At 45.0% G+C, this 15251-nt stretch overlaps 1 protein-coding gene across 1 annotated transcript in view; it reads left to right on the top strand.

Moving 5' to 3' along the window:
* Positions 1 to 341: 341 nt before the first annotated feature.
* The window catches only part of rnf11 (ring finger protein 11), a 36374-nt gene continuing 21464 nt past the window's right edge, over positions 342 to 15251 (top strand). The window contains exon 1 of the mRNA XM_003220317.4: positions 342 to 900. Within this exon, the coding sequence (XP_003220365.1) occupies positions 778 to 900 (123 nt within the window). The 5' untranslated portion in view covers positions 342 to 777. The remainder of the gene's footprint in view (positions 901 to 15251) is intronic.

The raw sequence follows: 15251 nt of genomic DNA, 5'->3' as shown, positions 1-15251 counted from the left end.
GCAGGAAGAAGACAGCAGATAAGCTTTTCAATGCTAATTAAGGTGATTAACTACAACATTCACACTGACCTCTCTCACCCTAGACTTTCCACAGATATATATTTACCTCTTTGCTTAGTTTTCTCCATACCTCACAACCTCTGAGGATGCCTGCCATAGATGTGGGCGAAACGTCAGGAGAGAACACTTCTGGAACATGGCCATACAGCCCGAAAAACATACAACAACCCTGTGATCCCGGCCATGAAAGCCTTCGACAACACATCTTCGCTTCTGCTTTGGCTTTAAAGGGAAGGCGGCCCCGAGGCGGGCAGGGCCTGTGGGCCAGGCGAGCGTCAGCGAGGGAGAAGGCGGGAGGAAGGAGGAGCCTAGAGAGAGAGAGACACACAGAGAGAGCGAGAGGCCTTCCTGACACAGCTCAATGCGCAGGAGAGCTGCTGCTGACCAGGAAGGAGAGCGGCGCGGGGGAGCCAAGGAGGGCTGGCCTTTGTGGACCTGGACATGACCTGACCTCACGGCTTCCCTCCGCTGGGATCCAAACGCGGCTTTGGCTGAAGGCCGGCGAAGCGAGGGAGGAAGAGGAAGGGGTCTTCGAACGGCGCCGGTGGGTCCTTGGGGCAAGCCAGGGGGGCTGTAAGCCGCTTATGTCGGGAGCGGGCATGAGCGCCCAAGGAAGGCCGGAGGGAAGCAGCCGCCCCAGCAGAAGCAGCAGCAGCAGCTTTGAATTGTGATCCCCCCCCCCCCGCTCCCCGCCGCCTGCCCTTCTTGTGGGGGGAGATGGGGAACTGCCTGAAATCCCCGACCTCGGATGACATCTCCTTGCTGCACGAATCCCAGTCGGACCGGGCCAGCTATGGGGACGGGACGGAGCCGGATCAAGAGCCGCCGCCGCCATATCAGGTGTGGCTGGGGAGCCAAGTGGGCAGGGAAGGCAAGCGGGGCCCCCAAGGAGAGGCCGAGGGGCTGCCTGGGGTCGGAAGGAGGGAAGTAAGAGGGGCGAAAGGAGGGCGAGGAAAGAGCCAAGGGAGCCCAGCCTTTGCGCAATTCCCTGGCATTTGTTTTGTTTTGGTTGTACCAGGTTCCCCTCAGACCTGACGCCTTTAGACTTGTAATGAACGCACTGACGCCCAGAAGAAAACATCTCCCCATTCAGGGCTTCTCCTCCTTCCCATCCCTCTCTTGGGGTCTGAAATAGGACCCTTTCCTTTGCTTTCCTCTCCTTTGCTGAGCCTCAGGAGGAGGAGGAGGGAGACTTTCTTTGTTTCTGTTTTCGCTCCTCCCTTTTCAGCCTCGAAATGGGAAGTGTGTTTTAATGTTTTTGTGCGGCCGAATTTCCCTTTGAAAGGAAATAGTCAGAAATAGTGGGGGGGAATGGGAAACAAAATAAAAAAGATACTGAGGGGCCTTCCACACAGAATATCCAGGCAGAGAATCACAATATCTGCTTTGAACAATGTCTGAGTCCCCACAATAAACCTCACAACCTCGAAGGACGCCTGCCATAGATGTGGGTGAAACGTCAGGAGAGAATGCTTCTGGAACATGGTCACACAGCCCAGAAAACTCACAACAACCCAGGGCCCTAAGACTTTAACTAGCCTGGTCTGGTTGGGGGAAGTTGTTCAGGTAAGTAAATTTAAGATCAGGCCTAATGGGCTCCACTGTTTCTTTGTGGACTTCTCTGTGGAAGTCATGGTCTGAGCCAGGATTGCCTCCCTTCAGGCCCCCCAAGGAGAGAGGGTTGCTGTTCCTCAGCTCAGTGCAGCTTCCTTTGTTTCTGCCTGCAGTGACATCACTGTCTGGGGTGGCTTTTTGTCATCACCTTCTTCCTACATGAGAAATGGGGCCCACCACACAACACAGCCTTTGCTTGGTTCTTCGGCCCCTCCAATTCCTGAACTTAACGATAAAGTTCTGACAATTGACGTAGAACTTCTGAATGCAATGCATCCTATTTCTTTCTGCCCCTCCTTATTTCTTTCTCATATTCTGACTTCTATCAGGCTTCGGAAGTGGGTTTTTGATGTTTCCTCTATCATCTCCCTCCACTGCCACCAATGCTGCCTCTTCTCAGTAGGAATGACTTGCAACATTGCAAGTAATTCAGAACATTATCTTTTCAGATCTGCCTTTTTAAATGTTTTTGTTGATAATCAATGCTGTGAATTGGGAAAAAACATTTTAATCAATTGATAGGATTATGAGAAGTGCTTTGTGGAGTTGTAGTTGCACTGGGGTCAAGGGGGGACCGTGATATCCATCATTCCTCAGTCTTTATAAATAGCCTGTGACTCCTCAAAAGCTGCTCCATATATCTAGGGTTCCCTCCGGAAGAGGGATGCCACAAGGGAATGCAGAGGGAGGGGGGATTGTAAAAACAGCCTCCCCAACCTTTCCTCCTTTGGGAATCTCCTGATACTTGCTGTGAACAGAAGTACCCACTCCATTCACCATTATGGGCCCAGCCTTGTCTTCCTATTCATGTGGTGACAAGGAAAAATACAACACCTTGGGTTGCTGTGAGTTTTCCAGGCTCTATGGCCATGTTCCAGAAGCACTCTCTCCTGACGTTTCACCCACATCTATGGCAGGCATCCTCAGAGGTTTTGAGGTCTGTTGGAAACTAGACAAGTGGAGTTTCTATATCTGTGGAATGTCCAGCGTGGGAGAAAGAACTATTGTCTGTCTGAGAAAAGTGTTTGTTTCTTGTTTGGAATTCTCCTTTTTTTGAGTACTGTTCTGATTTTAGAGTTTTTTAATACTGGTAACCAGATTTTGTTCATTTTCATGGTTCGAAAACAGGGGAATTCCAGACAAGAAACAATCAGGGACAGCTAATCACCTCCCAACAAAGGATTCCCCCAGGCAGGAAGCAGCCAGGCTTTGAAGCTGAAAGGCCATTGAATACTAATCAAGGTGGTCATTGCAACAGTCACACTTTCCTCAAACAGACAATAGTTCTTTCTCCCACCCTGGGCATGCCACAGATATATAAACCTCACTTGCCTAGTTTCCAACAAACCTCACAGGATGCCTGCCATAGATATGGGTGAAACGTCAGGAGAGAATGCTTCTGGAACATGGCCGTACAGTCCGGAATACTCACAGCAACCTAGTGATTCTGGCCATGAAAGCCTTCGACAACACATACAACACATTGTTTTTCATATAACATAATAGAGGCTATGTATGAACCTCTAGCCTAGATTTAGTAAGCAATGTTATTCCTTCACACAAAGTTAAATACATTCAGAAAAACTAAACAATTGTATTTACGTATCTTGTTAAGGATAAATACAATAATTGACTTTTAGTATTTTTCTGTCTTGTGCATACTGATCATTGTTTTAGGATGCAAGGTAGGATGTGTTCTTTTGAAACTACACATAAGCTGCCAATCTTGAACAATCGCTTCAACCCTTATCCTAAACATATACCCACAAGTAGGCCGCATTGAGTTCAGGGAGTGTGTAAGTACATATACAGTTTGCTGCCCTTGTACTTTGCAATGCAGTGTGATGGAATGATGCTCCCAAAAACACTCGTCATTGTTCAGTGAAGTCATTTCTGTTTGTATAAGACAGAGTGCGTCTGGCATTCTCTGGATAAGGGAGGAGGAGCTAGCCACACACTATTGGGTTTTCTTTGTTTAGTTTTTTCTCATTGCCACAGTCTCTTGACTCTTAACAGCTTTTGAAGTTCCTCTTTCATTAAAAAGAGGTGGTTATAGTTTAGTGCTTGTATAAATCTGGCATGCACACTGCTTTGGATCTCAGCTATTGTATTACAAGGACATATTTTTGTGTATTTAAGATCCTTAGAAATTCCTTGATAATTTCAAATCATTAATAGCTAAAAATGCTAGACGAATTTAGTATAATGTAGCCATCTACATATTTAAGTCAAAATGTTTTGAAGCTTCAGAAGAAAGGACAAATGTTGAGCTATTACACAAAACAGACTTGCTTCCCTGTGTATCTTCAATGTTTTAAGTGAGATTTATTGTCTTGTTATTATATGCCATCAAGCTGGTTTCACTTTACAACAATCCTATGAACAAGAGGTTTCCAAGAGCATTACCAACTCAAAGCAGTGGTTTACTGACTGTTTTAATGTGTTTACTAGAAGTAAACACCATAAAAAACAGTGTAACTTTCTTCCAAAAATATGTGTGATTCCTGATCATGTTTGCCATAGTGTAAATCCCATTGACCACAATGAGACAACTGAGAAAAACATACATAAGATACCTCTGGACAGCGGTAGTCTCATGCATATGTACTATGTTTGAGAGTAGGCCCAAGTGAGCATAGCGAAGCGTATTTCCAGGTAAACATGCATGGGAATTAAATTAAAAACAGTAATTACTTCCCTTTCATTAGAAAGTAAATCTGAGCTCATGAAGCCTTCTGAGCAATCATATATTACCTTAGTGACCGTATCTCCTATCATAAACCTGCCCGATCCCTACGTTCATCCGGGGAGGCCCTTCTTTCGCCACTGTCTTTATCCCAGGCCCGTCTTGTGGGAACGAGGGAGAGGGCCTTTTCTGCTGTGGCCCCCCGACTGTGGAATTCACTACCCATTGAGATCAGGCAAGCCCCCACCTTGTTAGCCTTTAAGAAAGATTTAAAAACATGGCTTTTCCGATGTGCCTTTGGGGAGTAAATGTTATATACCTCTTTGGTTCTTCCCCTTGGATTTTTTTCCTTTAGACTGCTCCACCATTTTATATTCCTGTTCCCTTTATTTGTATGCCTCTCTCTCCCGAGTTTTTAATTAAGTGTTCATGTGGCCCGCCCTGTTTTTTACTGTTTTCTCTGATTTGTGCTGTAATGTATTTGATTATTTTTGCACTGTTATATTGTGTTATGATATGTTGTTTTATTCTGTTATATTGTATGGTGTCTGGGCATGGCCCCATGTAAGCCGCCCCGAGTCCCCGTTGGGGAGATGGTGGCGGGGTATAAATAAAGTTTTATTATTATTATATTATTAATTATTATATATAAAGTTGCTCTGTAAGGCAAAGTACTAGCAGCGTTTTAAGTAACATTTTACACACTGTATACAAGAAACTATATATAGCCGTTTCGAAAAGAGCTTTTTCACATATGGGAAAGTTAGGCAAGCTTCACTTGCTTGCCTAACTCCAGAATATCAAATCAAGTAATTTTCTCATCTCTAAGTTTCAGATCATATTACAGTATTCATATGAAGTAAATATTGCTGTATTGAATGTTAGACTAAGTTGTCTATTTTATATTGTATCTGACTTCTCTTCTTTTAGACTTTAGTTGAAACAATTCAAGAACAAACATAAACCCACACAATTCCCTTCTGGTGTACTGATCACAGACTTGATCATCTGTGATGATAATAAATGAGGATGTATATATCTGTCATACTTCCAAGATTGTGACAGCTAGACACCCAGATATTTACATGACACTAGGGATATGCCTAAAATAATTTTTTAATTGTTTAATTTTAGTTAGCTAAAACCTATCTCTGTAAGGCAACCCCCAGTTGCACAGTGATTTAAACCTCTGAGCTGCTGAGTTTGCTGACCAAAGGTTGGTGGTTCGAATTTGGAGAATGGGGTGAGCTCCTGCTGTTAGCCCCAGCTTCTGCCAACCTAGCAGTTCAAAAACATGCAAATGTGAGTAGATCAGTAGGTTCCGCTCCAGCAGGAAGGTAACGGCGCTACATGCAGTCATGCCGGCCACATGACCTTGGAGGCGTCTACGAACAACAACGGCTCTTCGGCTTAGAAATGGAAATGAGCACCAACCCCCAGAGTCGGACACGACTAGACTTAATGTCAGGGGAAAACCTTTACCTTTTTTTTATCTCTGTAAGATTATCTTCAGTCATCACGTCCCCCATGACCTTCCCTAAACATCAGAGATAAAGTTCAAGCCTAAAGTGTTAATTTCTCTAGTCTAGGGGGTCTTTTTAAGCCACTCCACATGATACTTCCTTCTGAAAACTTTTCAAAACATTAAATTGAGAGAGAGAGAAGATCGTCTGACCCAATAACAGACAAGAGAGAGAGACAGAGATGAACAGAAAGAATGGCTGAATGAACACTGAAGTTGAGAGAGAGAAGGGAACATAGTGAAAAAGAGACCGCCACAAAGAGTAGAGAAAGGTCACCTTGAGAGACAGCTTCATGAGAGAGAGAGAGAGACACAACAGGGTAGATGGAAATTTTGGGTGTAACTACATTTCAGAATTAATGCAATTCAACACCACTTTAGCTGCCATTGCTCAGTGCTAAGGAACCATGGGAGATGTAGTTTTTCTAAATCTTTCACCTTTTCTGCCAAAGTGTACTGGTGCCTACAAACTACAAATCCCAGTATTTCATATTATTAAGCCATGGCAGTTAAAGTGCTGTCAAGCCGTATTAATTCCACAGTGTACACGAAGCCTAAGACTGCCTAAGCCAGATGTGAAAGCATCTAGATTTGTAGAAAGATAAAGCACCAGGGTAACTGAATAGGGTGAATTTAGAAGTTTCTTATCAAGGCAAATATGAGTACATATCCATATTCTTTCTTTCTTTGATTTATAGCTTTTACTTTTCCCAGAGCTGGCTTGCAAGAGGCCTCCAAACACAATCAGCAATTTCCCAATAAAACAGAATAAAACAAACATTTTAAAATATGGATTTAATAAATCATATAATGAAGTGGCTTTGAAGCAAAATAAGTAGAAAAATATTGACTAGTTCAGCACACCATAACATAACATGCAGGCAGTTGTTGATGGCCTGTCTTAAGAGAAGAGTCTTTCCTGCTGGTGGAGAAACAAAGGGAAGGGGTTGCCTAACCTTTGAAAAGGTATGGCATAATTTAGGAGCAGACACTGAGTAGATCCTCTCCTGTGTCTGTACTACATATCTCTGAAGGTGACACAACTGGCTGCAGTGCTTGAACACCAAAGATACCATTGTAATAGCATCACAGATAATATTTACATTCTTTATGTGCTTACTCTGAAATATACAGTAAATAAATATAACTAAGCTGGTTTACCCACTGTATTCCACTGGACTTGCTGCCTGTTAAGTATATTTGGAATTTCAGTCTAGAGAACTGGAGCACCACGACAGTTAACTTATGCAGGCCGTATCTATAGAATTTAATGAGTAGGTATCATCTTACATCTTGCTTCATAAGACTGGAAGTGGTGTTTCCTAGAATGGATGTATCATTTCTGGTTTTTAATTAATATTTCTCCTGGGATTAGGGAAGGTGCATTTTTTTGTTCAGCTCTATATTTTGTAATATGAAACTATGCCATTTGCATCTTCTTCCTGTAAATGAATAACAAGTAGAATTATGAAGACATAGCATGGAAATCATTACAGCTACTCATGGGCATGACTCCTACAGAAGTAGGTCGGCTTCTGTGACTCTTAGTAAAGGCTGTCCTTGACTTCCTGAGAGATACTTGCTTAACAAAAGAAAAGCACCACTTAAGAGAGACATCCCAGAAAAATCATCCTTGGATCCAGGTTGACATTTCCTGTCTATAAATTGCAGGGCCACATGTTGGTAAAGACAGAATTGGGAGGGGGGGTTTTCAATTGTGACCCAATAGTATAATCAGCAGTCTTAGCATACCTAGTGCTGGTATTAATGGAATTCAGTATAGGTGCTTGCTATAGGATTTGACCAGAAAAGGCATTTTCAGTTAACAATTGAAAGTGGTTCAACCTGGACCATATATACTGCATTATTGTGTATAAGCCTACCAACTCTAGTAAAAAAATTCAACCCCAAAACCTGGATTGATTTAACCATGGGTCAATGTATGTACTGTACTTTAACACTTATCAAAAAAGGAACCATCCCCTTCTCTGAGTAAAGTGGCAAAAGGCAAGGGCTTAGTGCAGTGGTTCTCAACCTATGGGTCCCCAGATGTTTTGGCCTTCAACTCCCAGAAATGCTAACCGCTGGTAAACTGGCTATGATTTCTGGGAGTTGTAGGCCAAAACACCTAGAATCATAGAATAGTAGAGTTGGAAGAGACCTCAAGGGCCATCTAGTCCAACCCCCCGCTAAGAAGCAGGAAATCGCATTCAAAGCACCCCCGACAGATGGCCATCCAGCCTCTGCTTAAAAGCCTCCAAAGAAGGCTTTTAAGCAGAGGCTGGATGGCCATCTGGGGACCCACAGGTTGAGAACCACTGGCTTAGTGTAACCCAGGAGAACCCAAAAGAAGCACTAACTCCCTTTACTCTCCTCTGGCCATTCTGAATGTTTAGGTGGGCTGGCCCCATGAGTCGGCATTGGTGTTTTCACATTTATGTGGAATGGCCTTCGACTTATCCACAGGTCATATCATAATCTATAATTCCCCCCCCCCCCCCCCAAACCTCTCCTCAGCTTATACTCAGGGCCGGCCCAAGGTAATTTTCAAGTGTAAGCGAACAGAATTTTGGCGCCCCCCCAAAACAATCGGATATCGAATTGTTGGCAGTTGTGAGGCTACCCTGAGTCCTCTTCAGGGTGAGAAGGGCGGGACACAAGTATGGGAAATAAATAAATAAATAAATAAAACCAGGACAGTAAAAAAAGAACACTCAAAAACAGGGGAATTCCAGACATGAAACAATCAGGGCCAGCTAACACCACCCAACAAAGATTCCCTCAGGCAGGAAGCAGCCAGCTATGAATATGTGAGGGACATTCAATGCTAATCAAGGTGGCCAACTGCAACATTCACACTTGCCTCAACCTCACAACCTCTGAGGATGTCTGCCATAGATGTGGGTGAAATGTCAGGAGAGAATGCTTCTGGAGCATGGCCAGACAGCCCAGAAAATGCACAGCAACTCAATAATGATAATGATAATTTTATTTCTTACCCGCTCAAGACGGTTGACAACATTGCTAGAACACATAATAATTTAAAAACACTCCGTAAAATATACATATGGAAACATATTTCCATAAAATACACAAAACAAAAAGGAGCCCCGGTAGCGAAGTGTGTTAAAGCACTGAGCTGCTGAACTTGCAGACCGAAAGGTCCCAGGTTCAAATCCCGGGAGCGAAATGAGCGCCCGCTGTTAGCTCCAGCTTTTGCCAACCTAGTAGTTTGAAAACATGCCAATGTGAGTAGATCAATAGGTACCACTTCCGGCGGGAAGGTAACGGTGCTCCATGCAGTCATGCTGGCCACATGACCTTGGAGGTGTCTACGGACAACACTGGCTCTTTGGCTTAGAAATGGAGATGAGCACCAACCCCCAGAGTCAGACATGACTGGACTTAACGTCAGGGGAAACCTTTACCTTTACCTTACACAAAACAAAAATTAGACATAGAGTGGAAGTTTAAACAATATCATGAAAAGGGCGAGAAATCTGCCCCTCTCCATATGGTATGAATCAGGGGTCCCCAAACTAAGGCCCGGGGGCCGGATGCGGCCCATCGAAGCCATTTATCCAGCCACACGGCACAAGGGCAGAAGGGGGTTGGGCTAAGTAACCCAAGGGGTCTCTTCTTCTCTTACAACCATTATTATTATTATTATTATTATTATTATTATTATTATTATTATTATTATTAATATTGAGGCTGGGTGGCCATCTATCAGGGATGCTTTGCTTGTGCTTTTGGTGCACAGAGACAGAAGGTAGTTGGACTAAATGGCCCAAGGGGTCTCTTCCAATCCTATTATTATTATTATTATTATTATTATTATTATTATTATTATTATTATTATTATGGCTGGGTGGCCATCTATCAGGGATGCTTTGCTTGTGCTTTTGGTGCACACAGGCAGAAGGGGGTTGAACTAAATGGCCCAAGGGGTCTCTTCCAATCCTATTATTATTATTATTATTATTATTATTATTATTATTATTATTATTATTATTATTATTAAGGCTGGGTGGCCATCTATCAGGGATGCTTTGCTTGTGCTTTTGGTGCACACAGGCAGAAGGGGGTTGGACTAAATGGCCCAAGGGGTCTCTTCCAAACCTCTTTCTTCTTCTTCTTCTTCTTCTTCTTCACATTGACGCTGGGTGGTCATCTCTTAGGGGTGCTTTGTTTGTGCTTTCGATGCACAAAGCAGAAGGGGATTGGACTCAATGGCCCAAAGGGTGTCTTCCAACCCTCTTTTTTATTGTTATTGTTATTATTTATTTATTTATTTAGATATTTATTTATTATTGCTCGGTGGCCAACTATAGTCTGGCCCTCCAACGGTCCGAAGGATCGTGAACTGGCCCCCTGTTTAAAAAGTTTGGGGACCCCTGGTATGAATAAAGAAATCCACTGGACTTAACTGGCACTTGTATCTTTATTTCTCCATTGGAAGAAGTGAGGCACCGTGGATTTAACATAGTTTGACTCCACTTTCACTGCCACGGCTCAATGCTATGGAATCCTGGGAGTTATAGTTCGGTGAGGCATCTAAACTATTTGGCAGAGAAGGTTTAAAGACCTTATAAAACTACAATTCCCAGGGTTTCATAGCATTGAGCCATGGCAATGAAATTGGAGTCAAACTGCATTAATTCCAAAGTGCAGCTGCCCTTTGGTGAGATATATGCATCCCTCTGAAGTACACCACTACAATATACACTACAATATACCCTTAGGCCCTTTCTGTATTGCCATATAAAATGCAGGTTATCTGCTTTGAACTGGATTATATGGGAGTGTAGACTCAGATAACCCAGTTCAAGGCAGATAATGTGGATTATCTGCGTTGATAATCTGAATTATATGGTTATGTAGAAGAACCCATACCCTGCCATATAAGATCCAGACTATCTGCTCTGAACTGGATTATATGGCTGTGTAGATGCATATAATCCGGTTCAGTGCATATGACCTGGATTATCTGCCTTCATAATCTCAATTATATGGTTATGTAGAAGAACCCATACCCTGCCATATAAAATCCAGACTATCTGCTCTGAACTGGATTATATGGCTGTATGGATGCATGTAATCCGGTTCAGTGCATATGACCTGGATTATCTGCCTTCATAATCTCAATTATATGGTTATGTAGAAGAACCCATACCCTGCCATATAAAATCCAGACTATCTGCTCTGAACTGGATTATATGGCTGTGTGGATGCATATAATCTGGTTCAAAGCAGAAAATGTGGATTATCTGCCTTGATAATCTGTCTTCTATGGCTGTGAAGAAGGGGCCTTAGGAAACTATAAATCCTAGGAGTAGGCCCACATGTTCCAGCTTCTGGAACATGGCCAGGCAGCTGAAAAACCTGCAGCAACCCAGCCTCAGGCCCCTCCATTTCCCCCCTCAGTTGCCAAGTTGGCCCAGGCCTGCCCTGGAGACATGCCTGGCGAAATGCTGGGAACAGGGACGGGTTCCTACCTGCCCCGTCTTCATGGCTGAGAGGGTCCCCAAGGAGGTGCATGGCAGGGGCACAGGCCTGCTCGACCTGCCAGAGCTCCTTCCAGCCTCGGAGGGCTGCCGGGCGTTGCGGGAGGAATCCAGGAAGGGTGCAGGTGGAGCAGCAGGCCCAGAGGCCTGGCCTCAGGTCTTGTTCAGGGGCAAGAGGGCTGCAAGGGCGAGAGGGCCGAGTGCGAGAGAGGCGTGAGTGGGCCGAGTGCGAGAGGGGCGTGAGTGGGCCGAGTGCGAGAGGGGCGTGAGTGGGCTGAGGGAGAGAGATGCGTGAGTGGGCCGAGTGCAAGAGGGGTGCGAGTGGGCCGAGTGAGAGAGAGGCGCAAGTGGGCCGAGTGAGAGAGAGGCGCGAGTGGGCCGAGTGCGAGAGAGGCGTGAGTGGGCCGAGTGCGAGAGGGGCGTGAGTGGGCCGAGTGAGAGAGAGGCGCGAGTGGGCCGAGTGCGAGAGGGGCGTGAGTGGGCCGAGTGCGAGAGAGGCGTGAGTGGGCCGAGTGCGAGAGGGGCGTGAGTGGGCCGAGTGCGAGAGAGGCGTGAGTGGGCCGAGTGCGAGAGGGGCGTGAGTGGGCCGAGTGAGAGAGATGCGTGAGTGGGCCGAGTGCGAGAGGGGAGTGAGTGGGCCGAGAGAGAGACAGGCGCGAGTGGGCCGAGTGCGAGAGAGGCGTGAGTGGGCCGAGTGCGAGAGGGGCATGAGTGGGACGAGTGAGAGAGAGGCGTGAGTGGGCCGAGTGCAAGAGGGGTGTGAGTGGGCCGAGTGAGAGAGAAGCGCGTGTGGGCCGAGTGCGAGAGAGGCGTGAGTGGGCCAAGTGCGAGAGAGGCGTGAGTGGGCCGAGTGCAAGAGGGGTGTGAGTGGGCCGAGTGAGAGAGAGGCGTGAGTGGGCCGAGTGCGAGAGAGGCGTGAGTGGGCCAAGTGCGAGAGGGGCGTGAGTGGGCCGAGTGAGAGAGATGCGTGAGTGGGCCGAGTGCGAGAGGGGCGCGAGTGGGCCGAGTGAGAGAGATGCGTGAGTGGGCCGAGTGTGAGAGAGGCGTGAGTGGGCCGAGTGCGAGAGGGGCGCGATTGAGCAGAGTGCGAGAGGGCCGCGAGTGGGACGAGTGCGAGAGATGCGCGAGTGGGCCGAGGAGTGCGAGAGGGAGCCTCAACAGCGCCCCCCTTGACGTGCGCCCGAAGCGGCTGCTTAAACGGCCTCCATTGTTGGACCGGCCCTGCTTATACTTGATAACAACTTGTACATGAGTATATATAGTACATATACACCTTGGCAAGAGGGTTGTACAAATCCTGACACGAACTTTCCCCACTGAACAAGATGTTCAGACCAACTATAACGATAGAAGGTAACCTGTGTCAAAATATGACAATGACAATGCATTGTCACCTTATGACAATGCTGAATCAGAGAGATGCATTTCTCTGCTGTTTAAATAAAAGAGACATGACTGGTCTGTCAGCTGGTACAAATATAGCCTCAGGACTTCCTTTGATCAGGCCTTTTCTTGTTCAGCTAGTTCCTTGCCACCCTTTCCATTGGCCAAAGCTCAGGTTCATGATATTTATGTTTGGATGGGGAAATAGTTTTTTTTTCCTTCCAAGGGACTTATTTCTCCAGGGTTAACTGCCAGAGGCTGTAGATTAGCAAGGGGCAGGCCTTTCCCCTTCTGCATTCCCATCCAATAGATTTTTATTCACATAACCAATCTAGTCCTTCATCTACACACAGACACATACATCAGACTTCCTCCGGGTGCTTTGAAACAGCAGCTCTTGAAGTTTCTTCCCCACCTCCCAAAGGATGAATGAGTGGAAGATCTTAGAGGCACCAACTCCCAATGGAGGACAGGAGAAATCTTCAAGAGATGGCATCAGCGAGTGAATGTCTGAGAAAGTGAAGAAAAGTAAAAGACGTTAGGAGGGGACAAGGCTGAGAATGAAAAATGGTAGTCTGGGTTTTTGATCTAGAAGCCAAAGGCGTCCCTTGCTTGTTTTATGTCAGAATTCAGCAAAATGCTGCCCATGGTTGCATGTAGGCACAAAGTTGTTTTTCTGAACTTCAACTCTTCTATACTCCTCTGGACTCTATATTTTTCTTGGGGAGCCCCCAAAAAGTTATCTTATCTCTTTGGGAAGCTTCCAAGAATGGTGATCCAATAGCTAACATCCACAATTCCCTTCCCCCTATTTTAACATATTTAAATAATTCAAAACCAGATATGGATATTTAGCCCCTTTTAGCTTTTTGGGTTTTTTTTGGGGGGGGGGAGGCATTTTAGAGAATTTGTGTGACCCCTGGAGAAACCCTTCTTGAATCTTCCTTAGCTTCTCCTCAACTTTTCAATCCTTCTTTTATGCGACATCACAGAGATGCTTGAGACACCAGACCAATGAGTGATGGTCAACATTTGTTTCATTTTTGTTTACTTATTATAATATATCTATCCCACCCTATGCCATGGGATCTTAGGGCAATGACCACGTAAAATGAATGATAACAGATTAAAGCAATATAAAATAAGAGGATTCAGAGCACAATTGTAAACATTTTGAATATGTTCATGATTTTTCTTACAGCTTGTGTTTTAAATGTCTTACCAGTGTGTAGTTAGGATGCTGCTACCAAGTAACTGATTAAAATAAAATATGAGCAAATTTGCCGCAAACATAAAGTGCCCCTCCAGTTCTTTTGGAAATGGTTTATCTATGTTGAGTCTGAATTTGCAAAGGTCAGTTGCCTAGTACAATAAGAGTTTCCCATCAGAGCTTGGGAAAGTTATCTTTTCTGGACTGTAGCTCCCAGAATCCCCCTACTAACTTAGCTACTGGCCAAATTGGCTGGAGATTCTGGGAAATGTGACCTCCCAAATTAATTTCCCCAGACTGCCTTTTCTAACACACAATGTCATGACTATGCAATTTTCTTTGTGATTATAGGGGGTTGGACTAGATGGCCCATGTGGTCTCTTCCAACTCTACTATTCTATGATTCTATGATATAGCTAGAGACATTCTTTCCAAGGTGTATTTAGTTGTCGATTGTGTTTTATTGGCTCTAGCTTTGATCCAACAGCATTTACTCAGCATATTCCTGGAAAGGGTTTGCAAAATGGGGTATATGTTCTTTATTTGAAACACTTGAGGTAAAGGTAAAAGTTTCCCCCTTGACATTAAGTCTAGTTGTGTCCGACTCTGGAGGGTGGTGCTCATCTCCGTTTCTCAGCTGAAGAGCCGGCGTTGTCCGTAGACACCTCCAAGGTCATGTGGCTGGCATGACTGCATGGAGCGCTGTTACCTTCCTGCCAAAGAGGTACCTATTGATCTTCTCACATTTGCATGTTTTCGAACTGCTAGGTTGGCAAAAGCTGGGGCTAACAACGGGAGCTCACCCCGTCCCGTGGATTCGAACCACCAACCTTCTGGTCAGCAAGTTCTGCAGCTTAAATACTGTGCCATCTTGAAACACTTATACAAAAATTAATCCGTAAGTCTTTCTGAGAAGGGAGGGGAGAGTTTGAGATCCAATATTGGGAGCCGTAGTTGCAAGGCATAGCCATGCTTGCCTCTTGTCTACCTCCACCTGCATTTTCTCTGCCTCAACCCAGCCATTTATTGATTGATTAAGGGGGTGGGATACCAGTGTCAAGCTGTTTAGCTATTGCTGAATAACCAGCAAAAGACATCCGAAGGTCCCTACAGATGATGTCATTGCTTTTGTTGTTGCATGGTTGGTAGTTAATTCTGATTTCAGCAATTACCTGACTTAAACTATTATAATTCCTCAACAGGATGCCAGACTTCTTTTAGAATGATGACAATGTGGTGCTGGCATGAGAAAATCACACTCTGTCATAA

The sequence above is a fragment of the Anolis carolinensis genome, chromosome 4 (genome assembly GCF_035594765.1).
Source record: "Anolis carolinensis isolate JA03-04 chromosome 4, rAnoCar3.1.pri, whole genome shotgun sequence".
In the NCBI taxonomy this organism is placed as follows: domain Eukaryota; kingdom Metazoa; phylum Chordata; class Lepidosauria; order Squamata; family Dactyloidae; genus Anolis; species Anolis carolinensis.
This window is presented reverse-complemented; position numbering and strand designations above follow the sequence as displayed.